This window comes from Eschrichtius robustus, chromosome 3 (genome assembly GCF_028021215.1).
Source record: "Eschrichtius robustus isolate mEscRob2 chromosome 3, mEscRob2.pri, whole genome shotgun sequence".
Lineage (NCBI taxonomy): Eukaryota > Metazoa > Chordata > Mammalia > Artiodactyla > Eschrichtiidae > Eschrichtius > Eschrichtius robustus.
Window position 1 is genome coordinate 109,803,121 of NC_090826.1, and position 26,982 is coordinate 109,830,102.

General features: G+C 45.8%; 1 protein-coding gene and 1 non-coding gene across 4 annotated transcripts in view; one reads left to right on the plus strand and one right to left on the minus strand.

Moving 5' to 3' along the window:
* Positions 1-24,021, plus strand: part of TUFT1 (tuftelin 1) — a 43,751-nt gene extending 19,730 nt beyond the window's left edge. Inside the window, exons 2-13 of one of the 3 annotated variants that reach the window (XM_068540795.1) lie at positions 2,861-2,935; positions 3,349-3,450; positions 6,748-6,834; positions 7,776-7,865; positions 9,762-9,827; positions 13,519-13,632; positions 17,396-17,524; positions 18,109-18,203; positions 20,884-20,989; positions 21,859-21,942; positions 22,838-22,938; positions 23,526-24,021. In XM_068540795.1, coding sequence (XP_068396896.1) covers positions 2,861-2,935; positions 3,349-3,450; positions 6,748-6,834; positions 7,776-7,865; positions 9,762-9,827; positions 13,519-13,632; positions 17,396-17,524; positions 18,109-18,203; positions 20,884-20,989; positions 21,859-21,942; positions 22,838-22,938; positions 23,526-23,589 — 1,113 coding nt within the window. In that variant the 3' untranslated portion in view covers positions 23,590-24,021. The remainder of the gene's footprint in view (positions 1-2,860; positions 2,936-3,348; positions 3,451-6,747; positions 6,835-7,775; positions 7,866-9,761; positions 9,828-13,518; positions 13,633-17,395; positions 17,525-18,108; positions 18,204-20,883; positions 20,990-21,858; positions 21,943-22,837; positions 22,939-23,525) is intronic. The other 2 variants (XM_068540797.1, XM_068540796.1) reach the window with 2 other exon arrangements.
* Positions 14,760-14,832, minus strand: TRNAW-CCA (transfer RNA tryptophan (anticodon CCA)). The gene has a single exon. It is a non-coding gene; the product is annotated as a tRNA-Trp (tRNA).
* Positions 24,022-26,982: the final 2,961 nt, after the last annotated feature.

Consider the following 26,982-nt stretch of genomic DNA (forward strand, 5'->3'; position numbering starts at 1 on the left):
TCACTCTGTTTGACAGACTCTTGGTCCATCCACCTCACTACAAATAGTCCAATTTCATTTCTCTTTATGGCTGAGTAATATTTCATTGTATATATGTGCCACATCTTCTTTATCCATTCATCTGTCGATGGACACTTAGGTTGCTTCCATGTCCTGGCTATTGTAAATAGAGCTGCAGTGAACACTGTGGTACGTGACTCTTTTTGAATTACGGTTTTCTCAGGGTATGTGCCCAATAGTGGGATTGCTGGGTCATATGGTAGTTCTATTTTTAGTCTTTTAAGGAACCTCCATACTGTTCTCCATAGTGGCTGTATCAGTTTACATTCCCACCCACAGTGCAAGAGGGTTCCCTTTTCTCCACACCCTCTCCAGCATTTATTGTTTGTAGATTTTTTGATGATGGCCGTTCTGACTGGTGTGAGGTGATACCTCATTGTGGTTTTGATTTGCATTTCTCTAATGATTAGTGATGTTGAGCATTCTTTCATGTGTTTGTTGGCAATCTGTATATCTTCTTTGGAGAAATGTCTATTTAGGTCTTCTGCCCATTTTTGGATTGGGTTGTTTGTTTTTTTGATATTGAGCTGCATGAGCTGCTTGTAAATTTTGGAGATTAATCCTTTGTCAGTTGCTTCATTTGCAAATATTTCTCCCATTCTGAGGGTTGTCTTTTTGTCTTGTTTATGATTTCCTTTGCTGTGCAAAAGCTTTTAAGTTTCATTAGGTCCCATTTGCTTATTTTTGTTTTTATTTCCACTTCTCTAGGAGGTGGGTCAAAAAGGATCTTGCTGTGATTTATGTCATAGAGTGTTCTGCCTATGTTTTCCTCTAAGAGTTTTATAGTGTTTGGCCTTACATTTAGGTCTTTAATCCATCTTGAGTTTATTTTTGTGTATGGTGTTAGAGAGTGTTCTAATTTCATTCTTTTACATGTAGCTGTCCAGTTTTCCCAGCACCACTTATTGAAGAGGCTGTCTTTTCTCCATTGTGTATTCTTGCCTCCTTTATCAAAAATAAGGTGACCATTATGTGCATGCGTTTATCTCTGGGCTTTCTATCCTGTTCCATTGATCTATATTTCTGTTTTTGTGCCAGTACCATACCATCTTGACTACTGTAGCTTTGTAGTATAGTCCGAAGTCAGGGAGCCTGATTCCTCCAGCTCCGTTTTTCTTTCTCAAGATTGCTTTGGCTCTTCGGGGTCTTTTGTGTTTCCATACAAATTGTGCAATTTTTTGTTCTAGTTCTGTGAAAAATGCCATTGGTAGTTTGATAGGGATTGCATTGAATCTGTAGATTGCTTTGGGTAGTATAGTCATTGGAAAGAACATTTAAGGCTAAGGAAATGATGAGAGCAAAGTTACAGAAGTGGGAAGACATGGGACGTATTGGACCAGGGGCAGTGAAGAGCAGTAGCAGGAGATGTGAGTTGACTCAGACTGTGGAGAGCCTTAAATGCCACACTAAGGGTCTGGCTTTTATTTGGTAGGAATTAAGTGTTTTTGTAAAACTAGCTACATTGCCAGGATTGGGAAGGCTTAAGGGCCATGTGGAAGTGTCTTCCATTTTTCTTAAATTTGGGTTCATTACAAGAAGTGGGAGGAGGCTAATATTTGAGTACCTCCCTCTTATGTGGCAGAGAACAACCTCTATACATTTTCAGTTAATCTTCAACCAAAAAGCTCTCAGTTGGATGGTATTCCCATTTTATAGCGAGAACACTGAGAGTTAAGTATCTGACTACAGAGACTGATTACTTCTCCACTAATTCACTCTTGTGTAGGAAGGACTATTGCCTACCCAGAAAAGCTTCTCCCAACTCTCTGGGCAGAGTCCATTCTTTCCTCTTTCTTTCTTTCCAACAGACATTTGGAAGGTTAGGAGGGTTCCTTAAAATGTGTAAAGAGTAAGATGACATTTATACTTCTGGACCTCATGGCAGGGTATGACCAGATGACCTGAAGGTCACTTTCATCTTGGCTAGTTCAGCACCCATCTTCCCATCGTTGGATGGGAGAGGCATATACTCCTCTTTTAGGCTGCCATAATATCAAGGCTGGAAGGAGCCTTAGAGATACTTAGTCCAACGCTTATTTTTCCAGTGAGATCCAGAGGCCCAGAGTGGCTAAGCCTCTTGTTCACCTGTACACATAACATGGGTTATTGGCAGGATTTGGTCCACTCTGCCTTGCTGATTCTCTCTCAGTGTTATTATCTCCCCAAATCTCCAGCCCCCCACTTCTCCCTCGTATTGCATGCTTTCCCCCTCGGGTTTTCTATCTTCCTCACAATGTGTTTTTTAAAACTTCTTTGAGTTATGAAAGAACATCTGCTTTTCCCTTTGAAGTTAGGTGCCTGCTTTCATTTGGATAATTTCTGTGCGGCTCATAGAAATAGGGGTTTGGATTCATGTACCTTCCTATGGTTTGGTTCAGGAAGGATATCTTAGTCTTATAAAGTGTATCAATAACTACCTGGTTGGCTGTCAGGTGCAGAAATTCTGGATTGGGGATGACCAATCCAGGGATGCCGTCTTCAGGGTTGGGGAAAGGAGAGTGCATGCAATGTGCTTCCTGTAATCCAAGGACCAGGGTAGCCCCTCTGGAACCACACGGAGCAGTGTGCTGTGTAGTCTCTGTGCATTGTAAAGAGCACTGTCAAAGTCCCCGGAGACATCCTTATCACCTAAGAGCGAACTGATCTTGGACAAGCTGATGTCACCTCCCCGGACCTCAGCTTTTCTTGTCTGTGAAATGGCGATAATAAGGCCCACTCCACAGGGCTGGCAAAAGTGCATGTGTACTGGTAGTAGACTATAAAGGTAAGAGGTTATTGTTGCTGTCATTGTCATTATTAGGGCAGCGTGGACATTCTCAGGCTGACTCTCCAGGGTGAACTGACAGGAGATGAACTTGAACGCATAGCCCAGAAGGTATTGAGGTTTCTGGTGGGGCAAGGCCTCCTCCCCTCCGCCAGTTCTCCTTCCTTGCTGCTGACCCCTCGTCCCAGTGCTGGCTGGAGCCATCTCCTCTGCTGCCCGGGAGCATCTCCTTTCAGACACACCCAGCTGACCTCAGCATTGTGCACTGCTTTGGGGGATGGAGAGACCCCCATTAAAATTAAAACTAACCTGCAATTTCAACTAATTTTCCCCGTCCTGTGTTCTTGCTGCTGCTGTGTTCGTCCTGTGGCTTTTGGTAGAGGTTCTGAAATGAATTTTTGGAGGGGAAGATCGGACTAACCCTTCAAGTCTTTTGAGGAGCAGTTCTTCTGCATTGGTTGAGGGACAGAAGTTCTGTGCTTGTCGTATGGTTTCTGAGCCACTTTTCTCTCTCTCTCCGGTAGGCCGGCAGGAAGACCTATGCCATGGTGTCCGGCCGCTCAACTGGTCATTCTCTGGCCTCAGAACTGGTGGAGTCCAACGATGGACATGAAGAGATTATTAAGGTAAGCTTAGTTCACCTCCACTGTTTCTCCCTCCTCTCTTTCTCCCTATAGACACGGGAGAGAGAACGGCTGACTTCGTCAAAGGGACCTTGTGGTTTGACTAGGAATAACCAGACCTGCAATGCTAGCTCCTGACCATCTCCTGGAAAGATCTTAATTAACACCAGGAGACCACAGTCAGTCTGTAGTGACTTTGGTGCTACCCGGCCCTGGGCATGGGGATGGATGGGATGACCTTTCTAGGTGCTTATCCACTGTCCATGTTTAGCTGCTGGAAGTTGTGGAGACAGGGGGGAAGTGTGTTTATGGAACTTATTTTTAAAAATTAAAACAATTTTTGTTATTTCTTTTTTAAAAACAGCTTTTTGAGATATAATTCACATACCATACAATTGATTTGGTTAAAGTGTACAATTCAGTGGTTTTTAGTATATTCACAGAGTTGTGCAACCACCACCACTACTAATTTCAGAACATTTTCAGTCACTCCTTCTAGCTCCTGGCAATCACCAATCTACCTTCTGTCTCTATGGATTTGCCCCTTCTAGACATCTCATATAAATGGAATCATACAACGTGTGGCCTTTTGTATCTGGCTTCTTTCACTTAGCACAGTATTTTCAGGGTTCAGCCACGTTGTAGCATACATCAATACTCACTGCTTTTAACGGCTGAATCATGTTCCCTTGAATGAATATACCACATTTTGTTACCCATTCATCAATTGATGGACATTTGGGTTGTTTCCACTATCTTTTATGAATAATGCTGCTCTGAATATTCATGTACAGGTTTTTGGGTGAACATACGTTTTCAGTTCTCTTGGTATATACCTAGCAGTAGTGAAATTGCTAGCTCATATGGTAATTCTATATTTATATTTAATCTTTTGAGAAACTACCAGACTTTTTTCCAAAGCATCTGCTCCATTTTATATTCCCATCAGTGATGTACGAGGGTTCCGGTTTCTGTACATACTCATTAACACTTGTTATTGTCCATCGTTTTGATTATAGCCATCCTAGTGGATGTGAATTGATATCTTGTTGTGGTTTTAATTGTATTTCCCTGATGACATCTTTTCTTATGCTTATTGAGAAATGCTTATGCCATTTGTATATCTTCTTTGGAGAAATATTTATGCAAATCCTTTGCTCATTTAAAAATTCAATTGTGTTTTAATTGTTAAGATTTAAGGGTTCTTTTATATATTCTGGATAATAGACCCTTATCAGATATATGATTTCGAAAAAAATCTTTAATTTTTTCCCATTCTCTGGGTTTTTCTTCTTTTTTTACTTTTTCTTTCTTCTTCTTCTTTTTTTTTTTTAATATTTATTTATTTATTTGGTGGCACCAGGTCTTAGCTGTGGCAGGCGGGCTCCTTAGTAGCGGCTCACCGGCTCCTTAGTTGTGGCATGCAAACTCTTAGTTGCGGCATGCCTGTGGGATCTAGTTCCCTGACCAGAGATCGAGCCCAGGCTCCCTGCATTGGGAGCATGGGGTTTTAACCACTGCACCACCAGAGCAGTCCCCTGCTTGCCCCACCTTTAATGGTAGTTTATAACATCTTTGTATCCATAAATGGGTGCATAGTGTTCTAGTATACACATACCATAATTTCTTTAATCCTCCATTGTTGGACATTTTGTCTATTTCCATTTTTTGCCGCCATAAACAATACTTTGTTGAGCATATATGTTACTTATTTGTGAATGTGCTTTGTAATACAAGTGATAAAGAAATACTTTCTCAGTTGTTAAAGATTCAAGCATGGTATACAGAGAAAAGTGTGTAAATCCCCTTTTACAACCCCCTTTCCATGAATTTGCATATATGTATGTGAGTATTTATGCTAGTTTAGCTAAATTTATTTCATTAGGATGAATTTCCAGAAATAGATTTGATAGGTTAAAGAGTAAATATAGTTTTTTTAAAAAAATTTATTTAGTTTTGGCTGAGTTGGGTCTCAGCTGCTGCACGGGCTTTCGCTAGTTGCGGTAAGCAGGGGCTACTCTTCATTGCGGTGCGTGGGCTTCTCATTGCGGTGGCTTCTCTTGTTGCGGAGCATGGGCTCTAGGCGCGTGGGCTTCAGTAGTTATGGCACGGAGGCTCAGTAGTGTGGCGCACGGGCTCCAGAGCACAGGCTCAGTAGTTGTGGCACACGGGCTTAGTTGCTCCGCGGCACGTGGGATCTTCCCGGACCAGGGATCGAACCCGTGTCCCCTGTATTGGCAGGCGGATTCTCAACCACTGTGTCACCAGGGAAGCCCCCAAAGAGTAAATATAGTTTTAAGTCTTCTGATCGGAACTACCAAATTGCCACCCAGAAAGGTGGTGACAATTTACCCTTCCACCAGCAGCGTATGAGGCTGCCTATGTGGAGTTAATTTAACTGGAGATTTCTTTTTATTGAAGTATAGTTGATTTACAATGTTGTGTTAGTTTCAGGTGTACAGCAAACTGATTCACATTCTTTTCCCTTATAGGTTATTACAAAGTATTGAGTATAGTTCCCTGTGCTATACAGTAGGTCCTTGTTATTTATTTATTTATTTATTTTGTCTGTGTTGGGTCTTTGTTGCTGTGTGCAAGCTTTTCTGTAGCTGCGGTGAGCAGGGGCTACTCCTCGTTGCGGTGCGCGGGCTTCTCACTGCGGTGGCTTCTCTTGTTGCAGAGCACGGGCTCTAGGCACGCAGGCCTCAGTAGTTGTTGCACATGCGCTCAGCAGTTGCGGCTCGCGGGCTCTAGAGCACAGGCTCAGCAGTTGTGGCGCACGGGCTTAGTTGCTCCGTGGCATGCGGGATATTCCCTGACCAGGGGTCGAACTCATGTCCCCTGCTTTGGCAGGAGAATTCCTAACCACTGAGCCACCAGGGAAGTCCTCTATTTTATATAATAGTATATATATGTTAATCCCAACCTCCTAATTTATCCCTCCCCCCACCTCCCCTTCGCCTACCATAATTTTGTTTTCTGCCTATGGGTCTATTTCTGTTTTGTATATAAGTTCATTTGTATCATTTTATTTTTCTAAATTCCACATATAAGCAGTATCATATGATATTTGTCTTTCTTTGTCTGGCTTACTTCACTTAGTAAGATAATCTCTAGGTCCATCCATGTTGCTGCAAATGACATTATTTCATTCTTTCTTATGGCTGAGTAATATTCTATTGTGTGTGTGTGTATGTGTATATATATACACCACATCTTCTTTATCCATTCATCTGTCAATGGACGTTTAGGTTGCTTCCATTGGAGGTCTCTTAATTAGTGTTGTTTTCCTTATTTCAGGTGTACTTGAAGGGGAAGTCTGGAGACAAGATGATCCATGAGAAGAATATTAACCAGCTGAAGAGTGAGGTCCAGTATATCCAGGAGGTGGGAACCCCTTCCCTTTGTGGAAATGACCTAGGTCATTTCTCTGAACCTCACATTTTTTTGGCTCCCTTCTTTTGTAAGTTCTGATTTTCTCCCTTCTGCTCCCTTCGTATCTCCAAAGCACCACGCCCCCTCATGTGTAAATATCATTTCTGACCCTTCCATTAATCAACCAATCCATTAATCAACAAATACTTATTAAGCACCATGCACCTAGCACCGTCCCACCCAGTCATCCTGCCTAAAGTTGCCAGCCTTGCTTCCTTACTTTTTTTTTTTTTAACATATTTATGTTATTTATTTATCTTTTATTTATTTTTTTGGCTATGTAGGGTCTTAGTTGCGACACACGGGACCCTTGTTGTGGCACGTGGGATCTTTCATTGCGGCGTGTGGGCTTCTCTCTAGTTGTGGCATGCAGGTTTTCTCTTCTCTAGTTGTGGCGCGTGGGCTCCAGAGCATGTGGGCTCTGCAGTTTGCGGCACGCAGGCTCTCCAGTTGAGGTGCACGGGCCCTGCAGCATGTGGGATCCTAGTTCCCCAACAAGGGATCAAACTCGTGTCCCCTGCATTGGAAGGCGGATTCTTTACCACTGGACCACCGGGGAAGTCCCCTCCCCACTTTTCTTAACCCTCACTCTGGCTCATGTTTCTCCTTGGCACTTGTCACCATGACATATTACATGTTTTACTTATTTGTCTTTTGGGTTGTGTGTCTCCACAACTAAAATGTTAGATACACCAGGGCACGGTTTTTATTATTTTGTTGCTTGTGTAGGAGGGACTGGGTTGCAGCCCCACTTGACTAGAATCTCTCCTTTCCCAGCCAGTACTTAGAACAGTACCCGACTCATAGGAGTATGGGTTGTGGATAGACACAAAGGTGGGTGAGTTGGTGTGCTCTCTTTCCCAAAGCTAAAGCCTCTTGCCCTCTCCTCCCAGGCCAGGAACTGCCTGCAGAAGCTCCGGGAGGATATAAGTAGGAAGCTCGACAGAAATCCAGGAGATTCTCTCCATCAACAGGAGATACAGGTAATAGGAAATGGTCCATGGTTGGGTCCCCACTGAGGAGGTGGGGTTGTGCCATTTACCAGTCACCCAGTGGGTGCCGAATCTAATGCCGCTGCCAGGAAAGGCGAGAATACAAGTGACGCTGGCTTCTCTGAGCACTCACAACCTTGTTAGGACTCTCCAGCAGATGGACACTTGTATTCACACTAATCAGCCTACATACAAGCACACCTGTTCCTAAAGCATGTGCAAAAATTGAATTTATATCAATAAAATTATTAAGTTAGTGGCAGGCCATCTTATATATAAGGATTCTGTGATCAATCTTCTTGTAATACAAAGTCTTATAAAGAGACAATTAACCTATAAATCCAAACTTCTCATAAGCTGATCTTGCTTAATTTGGTGATGCTTGTGGTGTAAATTGGAAGTCTTGGTCCTTGTCTATTATTACTGTCTGTGTCTATAGCTATCTCTACCCTGGGACAGGAAGCTCCTCCAGGTTAGGGTTCACCCCCCGACCCTCGTCTCTGTGTCCCCACACCCCAGCCCAGGGTCTGGGATGCACAAGGTCATCGGTAAATGTTTGTTAGACCAAACTGATTGGAGCATCCCTCTTGGGATGGATGATCCTGGGATCCTGTTTTTCAGTTCTTCAAAAATTTGAGGATAGAAATGTCCCCAGGAGAGCAGAACTATCTCTTCCATGACTTCACCCTCATCTTCCCTTAGATTCCGAGCTGTGTCTCCTTCATTTGCTTTTGGTTTGGTTGCGGTGGTCTTTCTCCAGTAGATCCTGCCCTCGTTCTCCTAAGGGGAACAGTGACCTAGCAGCTAGTGCCAGCAAAATTACCCTTCGTCTTGGGCATGTGCTAGGCTTGTGTGGTGGATTCTCCCTAATTCATTTTGCTTTGGCTGGAGATAAGACTTTCACTGCCTGAGTTCACATCTGGCTGGTGGGAGGTGCTTCGTCTGGTGACTGAAGAACCTAATGTGTTCAGAGCCCAGAAGTCCAGGCACCTTGTTTACACAAAACGGCAGTCGTATGATGACTAATCAGGCTTTGGGTTGGAAAGAACTGCAGCAAATGCTGCTTCCCCTTTTGATTTATGCTTTGTCAGACCTTGTCAGGATCCCCAAGGGGCAAAGGAAACTCTTTGTTTATGGCAGACAGCTGCTTGTATTTCCTGGGCTTCGAGGAATGGGCCTGCACATTTTCCAATCTGCTGAAAGGTTTTAGCCTGGGGTTTCTTTCCTCCTCCCAACAAAGCTAGATAGAGTATTCCCTCTCAAGGCTGCACATGTTTCTCCACTCCCTCTTTTCTCCATTTTCCCACAGAGCACTAGATGTCTTTTTTTCTTTTCTCTTCTCCCTTCCTTCCTTCCTTCCTTCTTTTTCTTCTTCCTCTTCCTCCCCCCTTCTCTCTCTCTCCTCTTTCTGTCTTTCTATCTAAGATTTGAACTCTTAGAAGAATAATGTTTCAAAAATACATGATACTGCTTATATGTGGAATCTAAAAAAAATGGTACAAGTGAACTTATATACAAAACAGAAATAGACCCACAGACATAGAAAACAAACTATGGTTACCAAAGGGGAAAGCAGGGAGGAGGGATAAATTAGGAGTTTAGGATGAAAATATACACACTACTATTTATAAAATAGATAACCAACAAGGACCTACTGTATAACACAGGGAACTATAATCAATATTTTGTAATAATCTATAAGGGAAAAGAATCTGAAAAAGAATAGATATATATATGTATAACTGAATCACTTTGCTGTACACCTGAAACTAACACAAGATTGTAAATCAACTATACTTCAATTAAAAAAAAAAACAAGGAGAAGAATGTTTCAAAGTTGATTGCTTGGGACTGTTTTCACTACCAACTTTATTTTTCTTTGAATAGGTGGTGCTAGAAAAGCCAAATGGCTTTAGTCAAGGTCCCCTGACTCCACATAGCAGCCCACCCAAGGTAGGTAACAGGGAAAATAGTGGTAACTACTGCTTGGCCAAGAGGCAGGAAATAATCCTTCCTGATCCTTTGTTTATTGCTTTCTCTCTCTCACTAAATATGAGAGTGATATTTACTTGCTGTAAAAATTCAAACAAAGGAGAAATATATAAAGCGGAAATTTTCCTTCCCCAATCCCACTCCTTGTAAGTATTCAAGGTTAACAGATTGAAGTGGGTGGGTCCTTTTATTTATTTATTTATTTATTTAATTTTTATTTTTTTGGCCATGCTGCGTGGCTTGTGGGGTCTTAGTTCCCTGACCAGGGGTCGAACCCACACCCTTGGCAGTGAAAGCTCAGAGTCCTAACTGGACCGCCAGGGAATTCCCGTGGGTGGGTCCTTTTAGAGCAGTGCTTCTCAGCCTTCATTGCCCATTAGGATGGCCTTGGGAGCTTTAAAGGATGCAATATCTGTGTGCCATGCCTAGAGACTGTAATTTAACTGGTCTGAAGTGTGGCCTACGCATCAGGACTTTTAAAAGCTCTTCATGTGATTCTAATATTTAGCCTATTAGTTCTATTAGTTCTAATATTCCAGTCTAAAGTTCTAGAGTGTTTTTCTATATACAGACAACCATATTTAAAAGCCATATGTATGTGTGTGTGTGTATACACTAATATATACACATGCACTATATATACATACATGGATAAATGTATGTATATAATATGCACATACTTTTCACAATTCCAGTCATGATAAATACATTATTTCTTGCTTGCTTTTTTATTTTTTTAAGCTGAAAAGTATATATAGCCTTCTTTCCATATTTGTATGTGTAAATCTATCTTGTTCTTTTGAAATTATTTATTTATTTATTCATTTATTTTTGGCTGCTTTGGCTCTTCATTGCTGCGCGCAGGCTTTCTATAGTTGCAGCAAGCTGGGGGCTACTCTTCGTTGCTCTGCAGCATGTGGGATCTTCCCGGACCAGGGCTCGAACCCGTGTCCCCTGCATTGGCAGGCAGATTCTTGTTTTTTTTTTTTTTAAAGGTATCTTTTTTTTTTTTTAATTAATTAATTAATTAATTTTTAATTTATTTATTTTTGGCTGTGTTGGGTCTTCGTTTCTGTGCGAGGGCTTTCTCGTGGCTTTCTTGCTGCGAGCGGGGGCCACTCTTCATCGCGGTGCGCGGGCCTCTCACTATCGCGGCCTCTCTTGTTGCGGAGCACAGGCTCCAGACGCGCAGGCTCAGTAGTTGTGGCTCACGGGCCCGGTTGCTCCGCGGCATGTGGGATCTTCCCAGACCAGGGCTCGAACCCGTGTCCCCTGCATGGGCAGGCAGATTCTCAACCACTGCGCCACCAGGGAAGCCCCGGCAGGCAGATTCTTAACCACCGCGCCACCAGGGAAGCCCCTATCTCATTCTTTTGAACAACGACAAAATATTTCCTTCCATGGCTGTACTTTTTTTTTCCCCCCCAACTTTATTGAAGTATAATTGACAAATAAACATGGCTGTACTTTTTTTTTTAAATGACATTTGCTATTATATTTTTTGTGATTACATAATAATTTAAGACACACATATTGTAGAAAATTAGGGAAATTCAGAAACACAGAAAAGTTGAAAGAAGAAAAAGATATCAATTGTAATCTACCCAGAGAAAAACCAGTTTGGTGAAATTTCCTTTGTTTTTCCTTCAGTGCAAATATATGTTTATGATACTGAGATTAGACTGTATATAGCATTTCTTTGCATTTGTTTCTTTGCTTGGGCACGTATATTTTTGGATTAGGTTTGTTTGGCTCTCAAGTGCAGAGCTGAATCAGACCCTCCCATCAGTTCAGGGCTCGTTATCATCATTGGTCCCATAAAGGCCTCTCACTGCTTTCACTTTTTTTTTTTTTTGTCTCCCCAACCAAAAGGTACTCACTCTAACATATTCAATATATGATTTAAATATGCCTATTAAATATGTTTTTTAAAATTAATTAGTTTATTTGTTTTTATTTTTGGCTGGGTTGGGTCTTCGTTGCTGCGTGCAGGCTTTCTCTAGTTGTGGCGAGCGGGGGCTACTCTTCATTGCGGTGCACGGGCTTCTCATTGCGGTGGCTTCCCTTGTTGTGGAGCATGGGCTCTAGGCGCGTGGGCTTCAGTAGTTGCAGCACGCGGGCTCAGTAGTTGTGGCTCGCGGGCTCTAGAGCGCAGGCTCAGTAGTTGTGGTGCACAGGCTTAGTTGCTCCATGGCATGTGGGATCTTCCCGGGCCAGGGCTTGAACCCGTGTCCCCTGCATTGGCAGGCGGATTCTTAACCACTCCACCACCAGGGAAGCCCGTTTTTAATTTTCATAATGGACTTGTGCTGTATTTCTGTTTTTTCCTTTTTTATCCAACACCATGTTTTTAGGCTCTATCTACGTTGCTGTGTTAAAATCTGGTTTGTTGTCTCTAGCTCCTGCATGTAAATTTTTATAACTCCCTTTTTTTCTCTTCATACTGTATCATTAAATTTTTCCATGTCATCAGAGAGTCTTATGAGAACGCCATTTGAAATAAACACATAACAGTTGTGCTCCAGGAGGAGCCTTTTCAAACATTCTCACCTGCCCAGCAGCATAGGCGCAGACATAGGGGAACTGACCAGATAACTTACTGACGGCTGGATTTGGAATGTTGTGATTCTAGCCACTTACTTTAGATGTGCAGTTTGGATGTTTCCCTTCCCCGAATCACCATATTTGGCAAATATGCTGTTGGCAACAAGTTATAATAACACCTGGCACTATCTGTTCAGCCTTTCTTCTCACAAGCTCCAAGCCCTACCGGATATTATCTTAGTTTTGAGGCAGGCTGTAAGGCAGGGCGTGGTAAGGAGTCTTCTCCCTGCTTCCCAGATAGAGAAACAAGGCCCACAGGACTCAGTGATAACACAGCCACCCAGGGACCCTGTCCCCTCCTCCCAGCTGAGCTCTGTGCTCTTGTTTGAAGGTGCTGCTACTTCCCGCTGTGCAAGACCGGGAGGGACTTTTCTGTCAGACTCAAGGGAGCTGGTAACTGAAGTGCAGCGAGATTGTACATGCCAGCTCAGCCCTAACCACCCCCAGTTCGGGTGTGCCTGGGGGAGAGGCTCACAGTAACCTCAGTGAGACACCTTTTCCTCCATCGAATCAGATTCCTGGACTTATTGGGTGCTTTTGCCTTAAGCTGCCCATCTGTCAGTAACCCTTTATCTGCTGATCTTTGTGCTAAGTGCAGAGAACCACAAAAGGCTTGCCTTTGGGACATGCCCCTCATGATGAGTGTGGCACAGTCCCTGCCCTTGGGGAACTGTAGTCCAAAGCGAAACATGGTCCCTGCTCTCAGAGAGCGCTAGTCTGACGGAAGCAGGACAGACACATGAGAACGGCATAAACATACCTGTTCATTAATCAGTTGATACATGTATAAAAATTACTAGTGTGTCCTAAAATAATCAGGTGATTGGAAGCTAGTTGAGTTCTTTAGGGTATGAGAGTGTTTTCGTATGAATAACTCAGAACTCCTTGGTGCCTATGACTGACTAACTCTCCCCTTGTGCGACGTGAATTCTTTTGTGAGGGTGGTCTGAGCAAGATGGTCCAAACAAGTGTGCGTTGTCAGGGGGACCTTCTCGTACCAAGTCACAAACATAGTAACTTCACCTTCCCTTCCCTGCTCTGGCTGCAGGTGGACACCTATAGAGATGAAGATGTCGAGAGCTTGAGGAGGACCGTGCAGGACTTGCTTGTCAAGCTGCAGGAGGCTGAGCGGCAGCACCAGTCAGACCGTGTGGATTTTGAGGTGAGATTTGGGATCTGGGGAGAAGGTGCCCTAAGGGTTGGGCCACTGGATACAGGTGCAGATGAAGTCTTCCTGGCTGGAGTGCCATCAACTGGAAAGGCTAGGCTCTGCGGCCTGGAGTACTTCCTGTCTGCTTTGCCCTTTCCTGGATATTTATAGTTTTTGTTGTCTAAGGCTAGCTCTTGAGTCTCTGCTCTACTGGAGCAGAGTGGTGATGCTGGTCTGGGAGAGCAGGTACTTCAGAAGTCCTTTCTATAAGGACTGCTGGGCTCTAGGCACCATGCAGGCAAGGATTATTGCTGTCAAGTTCACCACTGCATCCCCAGTGTCTGGGACAATACCTGGCATCAGGTGGGTGCCTCTTAAGTGTGGACAGGATGAGTGGATGAATTGGTGTGGTCTTAGGAAGAACTGTGCCCATGGGGTCAGGGGACTTTAGATCAAGACTTGGCTTTACAACACAGAGCTCTGTGATCTTTTTTTTTAAATTGAAGTATAGTTGATTTACAATGTTTTTAGGTGTACAGCAAAGTGATTCAGTTATATACACATATATATATTCTTTTTCAGATTCTTTTCCATTATAGGTTATTTCAAGGTATTGAATATAGTTCCCTGGGCTATACAGTAGGTCCTTGTTGTTTATCTACAGTATATATAGTAGTAGTATCGGTTAATCCCAAATTCCCAGTTTATCCCTACTGCTGCCCAGAGCTCTGTGATCTTGAGTGAGTATCTCAATTATTGTTATAAAAGTAATACTAGGTTATTGTAGCAGATTAAAAAAAATACAAAAATCTCTATATAGAGAAAGCCCCCCACTATTAAAAGTATGTGACGTCTTCCATGCTTTCCAGACAATTGTTTGGGTATAAGATGAGGTACACTGGGCAAACAGAGCAGTTTTCCTAGCTGCTCTATGTGAGAGTAGCCATCTGTTATGTGCTATTGTTCACCCACACGTAAAGTACTTTTTAGGTCAGAAATATGTAATGATAGGATTCTGCCCTGCCCAGGCTTGCTAGGGTCTGGTGGAAAGAGGAATCCCAGCCTGAACTCTTCTGTTTTATGGACTAAGAGAGAGAATTTTTTTTTTAGGCCACGCCACGCAGCTTGCGGGACCTTAGTTCCCTGACCAGGGATCGAACCCGGGCCCCCGGCAGTGGAGGCGTGGAGTCCTAACCACTGGACCACCAGGGAATTCCCTAAAAGAGGGAATTTTGAGAGGTGTATTGAGGGTGAGGACGAAGGGCAGTGCGAGTGATCAACTGCCTCAAGAGTAGTCGAAGTCTTACCTGAGTGAGTAGTTTAACCTCCCTAACCATCAGTTTCAAGTTTTGTAAAAAGGGGTCATGAAATATACCTCACAGGTTTGATGTATGGATTGAGTGAGGTAATATATGTAAGTATATTTATTACTCAAAGGGGTTTTAGAAACAAAAAATATCCTATATTTTTCTTAGTGATCAGTTTAACACGTGGGTTTTCCTATCCTAAATAATTTGGGCTTAGGGTAATACTAAGATTAGTTGGTCTCAGAACAGAGTAGCTGTGCAGTAAAGGAGTTTGTTGTATCTATTTCAGATTCCACAATTTGGATTATTTGGTTGACAATGAATTGGTTCAATGACCAGCTGTTCCTTACCTTCTTGGAGTAGAACAGGAGGAAGGGGAGGTCGAGGCTGTAGCACTGACCAGACTGTGAATTTTAGAAAGAAATTTCTACATTGAGAGACATTGTGAAGTCCTGGTTGGTTTTGGCAGCATACGGGGGGGCTCTGCTGGCCCTGGGTTTCAAAGCTTGAGCAAAAGTGTCCTGAGTAAAAGCCCAAGGCTAGAAGACCCCTGACAGCTGTTAACCACACGCCCATGGCTTCTTACAGGGGGCTGCCCTTTAACCCCAAGGCATGCAGCACCCACCTGCGATAGGAGATGCTCCTTGGGTTTCTCCCGCTCTTGGGGTAGGTCACCACACCCTCTTATGATTAAGAGGTTCCCTTAGGGCAGAGCTGGCTGGAGCTGTGGGACTCAAGTGGCAGAGAGGGGTGTGTTTTTCCTCTGTGATCCTGCAGCTGGGTGTGAGGATCATCTGTGGCCCGTTAATGCTGTACTCCGAGCACACATCAACCTGGGTGCAATGTTTGTGTACAGAAATGAGAGGCCTTATTTTTACATTCCCGCCCATGGGGCTGGCCTGTTCCAGGCTAATATGAGACATTTGAAGGCTTTTCTCTGTCTCTCCTGGTGAATTAGACTTTCTGGTCTCCTTTTCTGAACATGCGGGGGAGGAAGGGCAAGGCTGTCAATTACCATGAGGAAAACCTCATGCTTTCCCGTTCTGCTGGCTCCTGGCCGTTAGGAAGGATTTGCCGTGAGTTCGCTCTGGACAGAGCTGTGTGCAGCATGGACACATCCCATCACACATCATCCCGTGCTTTGCTTTCTCCTCCTTGATTCTGACTTGGGAGGAGCCACACAAACTGCTTGCTGGTGTTCTGTTTTACCAGGTCTGGTTAGGCTTTCCGGAGGCTACCTGGATTCTTTTTTAGTAACTGACTGGGGAGTCAGTGTGGGGTAACTGGGAAGCATTGAAATGGATGATGAAGGAACCGGGTTCTGTCATTCATTGGCTGTGTAACCTTGAATAGGTCAGTTGATCTTTAGTTGTGAAAGGAGAGGGTTGGACTAGATGACCATCAATTCCATTCATGATATGATGGAGCGGCGGCTGTGTGCTCGGTGTTGTGCTGAGCTCTGGAAAGGTAACGGTGCCCAAGGTCTCCGCCGTCATGAAGTTGATGGTCTCCTGGGGGGTGCACACAAGTGACCGGGCAAAATCTGCTCAGTGCTATAAGAGGGAAGGGCTGTGTGTCTTCTGTGGACACACAAGGAAGGGCTCCTCACCCGAGCTCAGAGCTCCCTAGAAGAAGGGGTGTCTAAGCTGAGACCTGAAGGATGACTGGAGTTGGCAAAATGCACGTGGGAGGAAAGGAGGCAAGTTCTTACTTTTTCACTACAAATTCTGCTTCTCTCCTTTCCAAGTTGGCTTATCATCTTTGACAAAGAGCAAATTCTTCCTGGTGCTAGTAGCCCTTCCGGGTGCCATTTGGGCCTTTCCAGTATTGCTGGAAGTGAGGACGAGGAAGAGTGGGAGACAGAAGGAAGGACATGGAGATCTCCTCCCCTGGACTTTTTGTGTTTGCACGAGGAGGAAAGCTGAAACACTGGGTTAAGCTTGGGTGGCACTGGAGGGCTGGTGGGGGTGTTGACGAAGTCAGCCATCTGGAAAGCGGTGCTTGTGGGTTCCAGGTGTCACTCTAAAGTAGAGCTTGATCAACTATGGGACAGTTAACCCTGCCAGTGGAGTGAATCTGCTAGTCTCCTGAGTGGTCCTGGAACAGTGAGTGGGAGACAGCGGTGTGCTCATCAGGGTTGCCTCCCTCCTCCCATCACTGCACCCAGATTCCTGTTTTTTTGTTTTTAATATTTATTTATTTATTTGGCTGTGCTGGGTCTTAGTTGCGGCGTGTGGGATTTTTAGTTGTGGCGTGCGGGATCTTTAGTTGCGCCATGTGAACGCTTAGTTGCAGCATGTGGGGTGTAGTTCCCTGACCAGGGATTGAACCCGGGCCCCCTGCATTGGGGGTGCAGAGTCTTAGCCACTGGACCACCAGGGCAGTCCCCCTCTGGGTTTTCTTTTCTAAGGTTTTTAATCCATGTTTGTTCCTCTGCATGCTTAACGCCTCCCCATCCTGTGTCACAGGTCACACTCAGTCGGTACCAGAGAGAAGCAGAACAGAATCGGGTGGCCCTTCAGAGAGCAGAGGACAGAGTGGAGCAGAAGGAGGCAGAAGTCGGGGAGCTGCAGAGATGCTTTGTGGGAATGGAGACGGTAACTGTTGGAGTCTTGCTCTTCCGCACTCAGACTCCTGGGCCGGAAGGTGCCTGGGGATTGACTGAGGTGGTTGCAGAGACTGTCCTTTTCTGAGCAGCTCCAGAAAAGCACATTTCATAGCTTCCTTTGGCAAATACCTTCGAGGACCTCTTAGGCCTTAAGGAATGGGGTGGTCTTTCTCTGTCTAACTTAGCCCTTGATAACTAGAGTTGAACCCATTTCCATTTCAGGCGGGTTCTTGTATAGCTGCCCTTTGGCCTTTGAAGATGGTTCTTCAGGAGCCACTCAGCCTGGTTTCTCGGGGACTGGTAGCCATAGTTGGCAGGGGGGCCTGGATAATGCAGGGCCAGACCCTCCCTCTGGGCAGCTGGGTGAGGCTGAGAAGTTTCTATGTGCCGGGGTGGGAAGGGTTATCCCGGACAGGGGAGAGTGCCCCATCAAACCAGCTTGGGCTGCTGCTCTTTGGCAGCTGTCCCAGGCCCAGCAGGGGCTGACTGCCAGCCCTAGTGCCCATCTCACCCCAAACGCAGAAACTGTCGCCATCTCCTCATCTTAAATTTTCTTTCCTTTGGCCCATCCAGGAGCATCAGGCCTTATTGGCAAAGGTCAGGGAAGGGGAGACAGCTCTGGAGGAACTTCGGAGCAAGAAGGTTGACTGCCGAGCAGAACAAGAAAAGTAAGGACTCTGGTTCACTGTGAGGTTGGGGTGCAGGGAGGGGAGGGCACAGACCTGGGGAGGAAGCTGGTGCTGATGTCAGATCTTCCAGCTCTGACTCACTGTGTGTCTACTCAGTGTGGGGCCCTGCCCAGGGAGATACTGTTGGGGAGGCTGCCATCTCCAAGGAGCTCATTTTCCAGGGAGTAATAACCTGAAGAAAGGGCTTCTACAGTTTTAGAGCAAGGGTCAAGCAGGAGCTGACAAAGTGTCTGCCGTTGTGGCACATCATTCCGTGGTTGTCACACTGGACGTGGAAGTGGTAATATTACACCACAGCTTACTCCCCCCCTAAACAAAAACCAACTGTAAACTATCTGAGGGTAAAATTGAATACTTTCCACACAAGTTTTGCTGATGAAAATACAATGAGCAGCTTCATGGAGAGATACTGAACTTCTTTCATCTGAACCAACTCAGAAACTGAGACCCACCTGTCCGCAGTGGCATCTAGGGGATCTCTGAGATCCTTTCTACTCCAGGGTTAGAGGATTTTGCAACTTCCCTCTGATCAGAGGGGATCAGAGGCCCCAGACCAGTGAAACCTACAGAGCAAAGATTGAGCCACTCTTGGACCTTCACAAATTTAGAAATTTTTTATGCTGTTGGCAAATAATATAGAAGATCTCAGATGGTAAATCAAATTTTTTAAAATAAATTTATTTATTTTATTTATTTATTTTTGGCTGCGTTGGGTCTTCGTTGCTGCACGCGGGCTTTCTCTAGTTGTGGCGAGCAGGGGCTACTCGTCATTGCAGTGCGTGGGCTTCTCATTGCGGTGGCTTCTCTTGTGGCGGAGCATGGTCTTCAGGCTCACAGGCTTCAGTAGTTATGGCGGGCGGGCTCAGTAGTTGCGGCTCGCAGGCTCTAGAGCGCGGGCTCAGTAGTTGTGGCGTACAGGCTTAGTTGCTCTGCGGCATGTGGGATCTTCCTGGACCAGGGATCGAACCTGTGTCCCCTGCATTGGCAAGTAGATTCTTGACCACTGCGCCACCAGGGAAGTCCTGGTACATCAAATTTAACATTAGTATATTGGTCTGGACTTCATTGTATAATTTGGACCTTTCTAAGTTAAACAGACATTACCTGAAGGGCCTTCTAAGGAATTCCAAGATAAACAGACACAATCCTTGCCTTCTTAGACCCCTCAGTCTGCTGGGGGGTCCTTTTCTCTCCTTTGGGATATCCTTGATCTAGGCCTGCCTGGCATGAAAAATGCAGACATCTTATTGTAGCCTTCTTTCAGACTTCACAGCAGAATTGCTTTATTTTTTAAAAAAATTTTTTATTTTTTTATACATTTATTTATTTATTTTTGGCTGCATTGGGTCTTCGTTGCTGTGCGCGGGCTTTCTCTAGTTGCGGCGAGTGGGGGCTACTCTTCATTGCTGCGCACGGGCTTCTCACTGTGGTGGCTTCTCTTGTTGTGGAGCACGGACTCTAGGCGCACGGTGTTCATTAGTTGAGGCACGCGGGCTCAGTAGTTATGGCTTACGGGCTCTAGAGCGCAGGCTCAGTAGTTGTGGCGCACGGGCTCAATAGTTGTGGCGCACAGGCTTAGTTGCTCCATGGCATGTGGGATCGTCCCGGACCAGGGCTCGAACCCGTGTCCCCTGCATTGGCAGGTGGATTCTTAACCACTGCGCCACCAGGGAAGCCCCAGAATTGCTTTAAGTTACTCAGCACTCCCTCCTCAATGGTGGAGATGCTCATGGGCGGGAGACTGAGTGGAAGGAGCAGGAGAAACACAAAAGACCAGATAATCCAAAACCGAGACTTGGGGATGGCAAGTGACAGCTATGCATCATAAATGCTGATTTTCTAAATAAAAAGAGACTGAGTAATAGGGCACTGGAGAGCTGAGGGTGACAACTTAGAATGTTTGAAGCTTAGGAAGGATGAGTTTGGAGGCTCAGATTGCACTGTCCCCCACGCCAAGCACTGCCCATCTTCTAGCAGTGGGCGCTTGTCTGTTTCCTCAGGCAGACCCAGAGAGTAATGGGTACCAGCAATTCTTTAGCGCTCTGAACTCCTGGACACTCTCCCCAGCCGCCTGACCTTTGGAGATCTTGGCCCAGTTTGCTTAGAAGAGGCAAAGGAAACAGCAGTGTCTGCAGGAATCAGGAGACTTAGAAACAGACTTGTGTGAAGAGGCTTTAAGGGTCCTCAAATCTCATCTCCCTCTTGATATAAAATCCCTGCCAAAGCTTGATGGTCTAGGGTATCATAATCCCAGCTTGTACTTGAATCTTTCCAGGAAGGAGGAGTTCATTACACACGAGGCAGTCCACTTTCTGACAACTTTAATACTGAAAAAGTCTTTCCCGTGTTAATATAAGAACTCCTTCCTTGAAACGTCTACCTATTGGCCTTAGTTTTATCCGTAGAACTATCCAGAATGACTTATCCTTTCTAACCTTTCCGAGCCTCAGTTCCCTTATTTGGACTAGATGATCTCTAGTGATGCTTCTGATGTGTTGTTCTAAGGTGTCCCACCACCTCCTCCTTACAGCAGACCACTGGGGAATCAGGCAGAGGGAATCATGCCTGATCGAAACCCCCTGAGCCCAAGGCCCTTACTGTGACTGGGTGGAGAGAGCATCTTTTCCCCTTGCCTCAGCCTTCTGGTCTTAATCCCCAGAGCTGCTAACCTGGAAAAGGAAGTGGCTGGGTTGCGGGAGAAGATCCACCACTTGGATGACATGCTTAAGAGCCAGCAGCGGAAAGTCCGGCAAATGATAGAGCAGGTAAGCAGGGTTAGATCTTACCCTGCTCTGGGTTACCCCTCTGGAAGTTTCCACATTGTCTAGCCCTGTTTTCCTATCAAGTCTACACCTTTATTGATTTATTCTCTTGGGTATCTTGGCTTATATTCATTAAGTGTCCCATAAAACATTTATGGCAACCGATTACTAGGTTAGGGTGATTGGGATTTGCTTTTCTCCCATCTTCCCCCTACTTTTTTGGTTATTTGCCTTGTGCATTCCCATGGGAAAAGAAGGAAAAGGTTATTCTCTCCCACACTTTGAAGAGTGCTGGTAAATGAGTAATTAAGTCCCAATAAACTCACTTATCTGTATGTAGATTTTCAACCTTTGCACCTCATGCACATTTTCTGCCTGCCCTTGCCTGAGCTAGGGTAGCACACTCAGAATATGCTATTTTGTAGAATCGTTTTGAGAATTTAAGATACCCTAATTGGGAGGGCATAGTTGCTGCATGTCAGCTCCATGAGGGCTAGGATTTTTCTGTCTTGTGCACCGCTGTTTCCCATTCTCTAGAACAGGGCCTGTCATATGGTAAGCACTCAATAAATATCTCTTGAACCAATACATAATTTGTATTTCCCAAAGTCAAATGGAATGGGTTTTGAATCGTCCATTATTTTGGATTATCAGGGTGGTGTTCCCCTCAAACCCCTGCCCTCACACCTGGGATAATCAAGAGTTTAACAGTGACTGAAACAAGGCTTTTATAGAAAAGCTAAGCCAGTCACGAGAGAGGTACAAAACTCTGCCCTTTGTCTTTGCTGGCTCCCCCGGCAGCGGGGCGAAGTGCGATGAGTATGTAATGAGTCATTTCAGAACAAGCTCCAGTGTCTGCCACGTCTTTGCAGCTCCAGAATTCAAAAGCTGTGATACAGTCAAAGGACACTGCCATCCAGGAGCTCAAGGAGAAAATTGCCTACCTGGAAGCCGAGGTGTGTGTTCTGGGCAGCCCTGGGAAGGGAGCAGACTCTTGAAGAAAAAACTGGACATAGGGAGGGAGAGATTCTGGAGGGGGTCTCGATCCTGTCTAGCTGCTGCTTGGAAGTGAGTAGCTGGGGTGGTTGGATGATCTTCAGTTCCGCTGAGTGAACATTTTCTAAGACTCTTCAGGGAGTTGCAAACAATGGTAAGACCTGTCCCCACTCTAAAAGGATATATCCTCATGGTGCAAGCCCTGTGCCACATAGCAGCATGGAGGCCGGCCCTTCATTCTGACTATATGGGCTTGGCAGAGGAGCTGACAGTGGCGCTGAGCTTTGAAGGAGGATGCATTCTACAGGTGGAGTCTTCTCTTTGGCTAAGGCGATGGGCTCGATTAGCTAATGAGTTCTTGGTCGGATTTCTACCATACCTCAGGGCCCTTCCTGTCCATTGACTGACTACCTGAGATTGCTTTGCAGCCATTGTGTGAGGGTCCCAGCTAGTGGGGGAGATAAAAAGAAATGGGAGACAGGGTTGTTTATCTTCAGGGAGATTGCAGTCTAGATTTATAGATAAAATACATTTTAAAAATACCTAAGAATACTTTATAGAAAAGCATATGGACAAACATAAGTAAATATCTCAGCAGACTATAGGAAATTATATGCAGGAAATGTATAGAGAGGATTTACAGGAGATGATCAGTGCTGCACAGTTATTGAGAGAACACGCCTTCAGGGAAGGAGGCTGGGGCAAGTACTGGAGGGAGAGGGCATCCTGGTGGCACACACGGTAGGGGTGGGGGTGACAGCAGCGCATAGAGGTGGAGACCAGAATGAGCTGGTGAAATGTGGCACGTGGCAAACCAGAGGAAGCCCAATTCTAATCTCATAACTTGTGTTACAGAATTTAGAGATGCACGACCGGATGGAACACCTGATAGAGAAACAAGTCAGTCATGGCAACTTCAGCACCCAGAACCGGACCAAGACTGAGAACCTGGGCAGGTGAGTGGGCATGCCTGGAGTGGGCCCCAGGTAGGAAGTGAAGGAAAGAGGGACAGAGCCGTGGGAAGGAGACCTTTAGTGCCAAGGCCAGGATGAGGCTCTTCTAAATCCAGCTTCATTCTCTCAGTCTCGAATCTGACCCATTCTCCACCTGAACCACTTTCTAACCAGGTTAGAGTAGAGCCTGATACCAGAACCCCAAAGAGGCCCATGAACAATGCTAGAGGCATCTGAACCCCCTGAAGTTGTATGCAAAAATTGTGAATGTGTAGTAAGGGCATATTTCCAGGGAGAGGGCCTTTTGTTTCCAAGAGATTCACAAAGAGGTCCAAGACTGAAAAAAAATCAAGAATCAAAGCCATACCCACTCCTAAGGTGTTCAGCTGCGCCTTCTCTTTTCCCCACCCCTGCCACCGGACAAAAGTACCAGTCCCCTAATCTCTTAGCACTGACAATTACTATTTCAAGGCATTAGAACCAAGAGATCAGCGGGCCCTGCAGGGTAGACTCCAGAGGCAAACTGGAGGGGCGGCTCTGTGAAGGGTGGGCAACAACAGGGCACTCAGCGCTTCCGACTCTCTTTTCAGCGTTAGGATCGCCAAGCCCCTCAGCCTAAAGCCCATGCCTCTCATCCGAGTGGTGGAAACATGAGCTGCAGGAGACAAGATGCTGCTGTTGCTGGTGCCTCTGGCCTGAGGAGGAGCCCACCACCCCTGGAGGCTGCCGGCCCTGACTTTGACTTCCCGACTGCTCCCTTCATGGTTCCGAACGCCCATCCTCTACGCTGGGCGGACGGGGGATGAGCTCCCCCTCTGGACACTGCAGCCTCTGGAGGCCGGCGATATCCTGCCCGCAGGAGCCAGGGCAGTAGCCTTATTCCCATAGTTACTATTTTTCTCTGTAGCAGAGCCTCCCTTCTGTTGTAGGCTGGAGTTTGTAGCCCGGGCCGGTTATTCTGCCCCAGAAGCCAGGCCCTCCGCAGATCGGGAGAGGTGACAAGATCTGCCTCAGCCCTAGAGGCTGGAGGCACAGACGTCAGCAGTGATTGGAGAGTGTCCCTGGGGCATGAAGTTCCTTCCTTAAACACAGCTCAGTTCTTAGCAACAAACTGTTTGTTTTTCTAATTGCTCCACCCTCACCCCATGCTGACCCGGGCCTCCTGCAGACAGACAATGGGGCTACCTGTCAGGGCCTGTGAACCTCAACTTTGACTGGACAGGCCTTGTCTTTTGGGGAGGGGGAATGTCCTTCAGGGAGTAGCTCTTAGCAGAAAGGTTCTGTGAGGCCACGGACAGTTACGGGCGACTTCTGTCTGCTGTGAAGACTCCCAGAATCTCTTAGGGTTTCCCCCTAAGTTGCAGTGCAAGATACACCTCATTCTTCTCGACTCAGCGCCTAAAAACTGTTTTCACTGGGTTACATCCATCTCAGTGAAGAAACTCTCGTGGTATTTATTTTGCTAAGTTATTGGTGTTTTTGCTTACATCTCACAACTGATTAAATACCAGAGTTCAGAGTTCTACAGCCTTCTCTTGCAGTGTTTGGATTTGCTCGACAGAGGGAAAAGAGTGTTCCCAGTGGACTTGTCGAGTTCAGAATGATGTCATAGTCTTTTTCTCTCTTTCCTGCTGCTTTTCCCTTCCTCCTCCAAACCTCAGGAAGGCAAGTATTGATATATTCTCCCTGAAGCATTGGGGTCTGAGTGTCTGTTGTTTGGGGGAAGAGAGCAATCAGGAGGGGTTGAATTCTTCCCTTAACCCCTCTGTACCCCTCTGCTCCACAGTCAGTTTGTTATCCTGGCTCTGCGTGAACCTGCCACTCATCGAGTTTCTTTAGGGCTCTTCCTGCAGCCTTAAGGAGGAGATAAGCATCAGAATGTGGTACCGTAGGACACAGAAAAATGAAGAATAAACATTAAGTCTTTAGGTTCTACTTGGCTCAAAACCAGAAGCCTTAAGTCTGCGGTTTCTGTGCATCAGGGCTGAGCTCCCATGCTGGCTTTGTCCATCGTGTTCTGGTGTTCTGGTGTTCTTCACGCCATTCCCATTTGTGAAACGAGGGGGTTGGACCAGATAATCTCCATGGGCCCTTCCAGTTCTGATATTCTTTCCTGTGGCATGTTCTTTGTGTGGTGAATTTAATAAATTATGTTCATGTGTCTTTTCGAGCTCCTGGCCTGGTTTCTTTCCACTTTTCGGGGAGGAAGAAAGAGCATAATTTTAGTGCCTCTTGCAGATGGGCACCCTGCTATCCACATCTGGGAGGTATGGAGACATCCCCAACACGATGATATGGGGACTTTGTGGCATTCAGAGGAGTTAGCATGTCCCTGTTAAACAGCTCACCTCCATGGTCTGAGTCCCCATGGCAGGAGGTAGCCCCTAACTTGAGCTCTGACCCTGTCTGGGGTGGTGGCCTTGTGGGATCCCTAAGGTTGGCCACTGCGTGTCTTCCTCAGTTGGAAAAGATCTGCTCACAGACAGAGGTCCTGTGATTACTTAGAGATTTACCAATCAGCACTGGAGGGAGATGACTAACTCCATGTGCTTCGCAGAAATGAAAAGTACTCTGGAAATGCTGACTGCAGCTGTTTGAGGCTTTAGTTTTGGGCTATCTCTAGGCATCATTCAATTAATCCACTGATCATCTTTTTCCTTCTGCCAAAAAATGTAGTTGACTGCAGGGCCCAACGGGGGACATAGCTGAATTTACACGAAACTTCCCTGGACCAAAGAAACTAGAAATGGAACCCCCGTCATCCCTGGCCGCATTTCCTCTCTAGTCCCCTTTCTCCTTCAATCAAAAGAATGTAAATTTTTCTCTTGTGACTTTTCTTCCCAGCTAATTCACATCCAGGCTTCAGCTAATTCACATCTCAGGTAATGCTTCTCAGCTAATTCACATCCAGGCTTCAGGATGCACTGGAAACCTCCTTCCATTCCAGACCTGGGTTTGTCTTCTGACAGCCTGGGTTCTCTTCCTTCTCTGGAAGTCTTGCTTGGCCTGGGTGTATCTAGACTGTGCTTGTTCTCCGAATATTAAGAGGGTGGAAGCAGGGTGCGGTTGCCTGAGGTGCCAAGGCGACTTGCGTGGCTGGAAGGAGACAGGAGCGAGTCAGCCGCCGCACAGGAGAGGGGGGCTCTGGGCTGGGTCTCAAGGACGTGGTGGGATGAGCAGAGCTTCGGCTTGGAGATAATGAGGTGGTCTGGAAACGTTCTGGAGATTAGAACAAGAGCTCTAACGGCAGTTCCCTGGCGGTCCAGTGGTTAGGACTCTGCGCTTTCACTGCCTCGGGCCGGGGTTCGATCCCTGGTCAGGGAACTAAGAGCCCACAAGCCACGTGGCACGGCCAAAAAAAAAAAAAACACGAGAGCTCTAAGAGATTTCTGGGACCAAAAAGTGCCCCTGGTGTATATTTCCCCGAGTTTAGTTGTACCACTGCTGAAAGGAACAGGGGCTAAGAAGCGTCTATGGGAAGAAAAAGTAGCTGAGGGAAAGGTAGTTTATGTCCCGGCAACTTTTCCATTAGAGATGGAGAACGGGGACTGGAGGAGGACAGAAGCAGAGCCCAGGGCCTGAGAAAGGGCGTGGTAAGAAGCTGCTCCTGACTTCAGCGGCCTGTTTATTGCCTGCGTTATGTCATTTGTAAGCCAACTCCTCTGTGCTCCTTGAATATGCTGTAGAGGGAAGATTGAGTCTGACTCCCTGGGACCTTTGCCATGACAGCCTGTTTATTTGCGCTGGGTATTGAGAGCTGCCCGGACACGCAGCCGTCATCAGCAGGCTGCTGTAAACCCGGAACCTCACCCCAACGTAGGAAAAGCTTGCAGGAGCACTCCTTGCCCCTGTCCTCCCACCTCTTCATTTGTCCCCTCCCTGAGTAGGAAAAAGCCTGACAGGGACATGGTATTTCAACCAAATGGTACATTGGACCTCTTTTGGGTTGTTTTTCTTCAGTTTTTTATTTTTTATTTTTTTACTTAAAAAAAAAAAAATCTTTATTGGAGTATAATTGCTTTACAATGTTGTGTTAGTTTCTGCTGT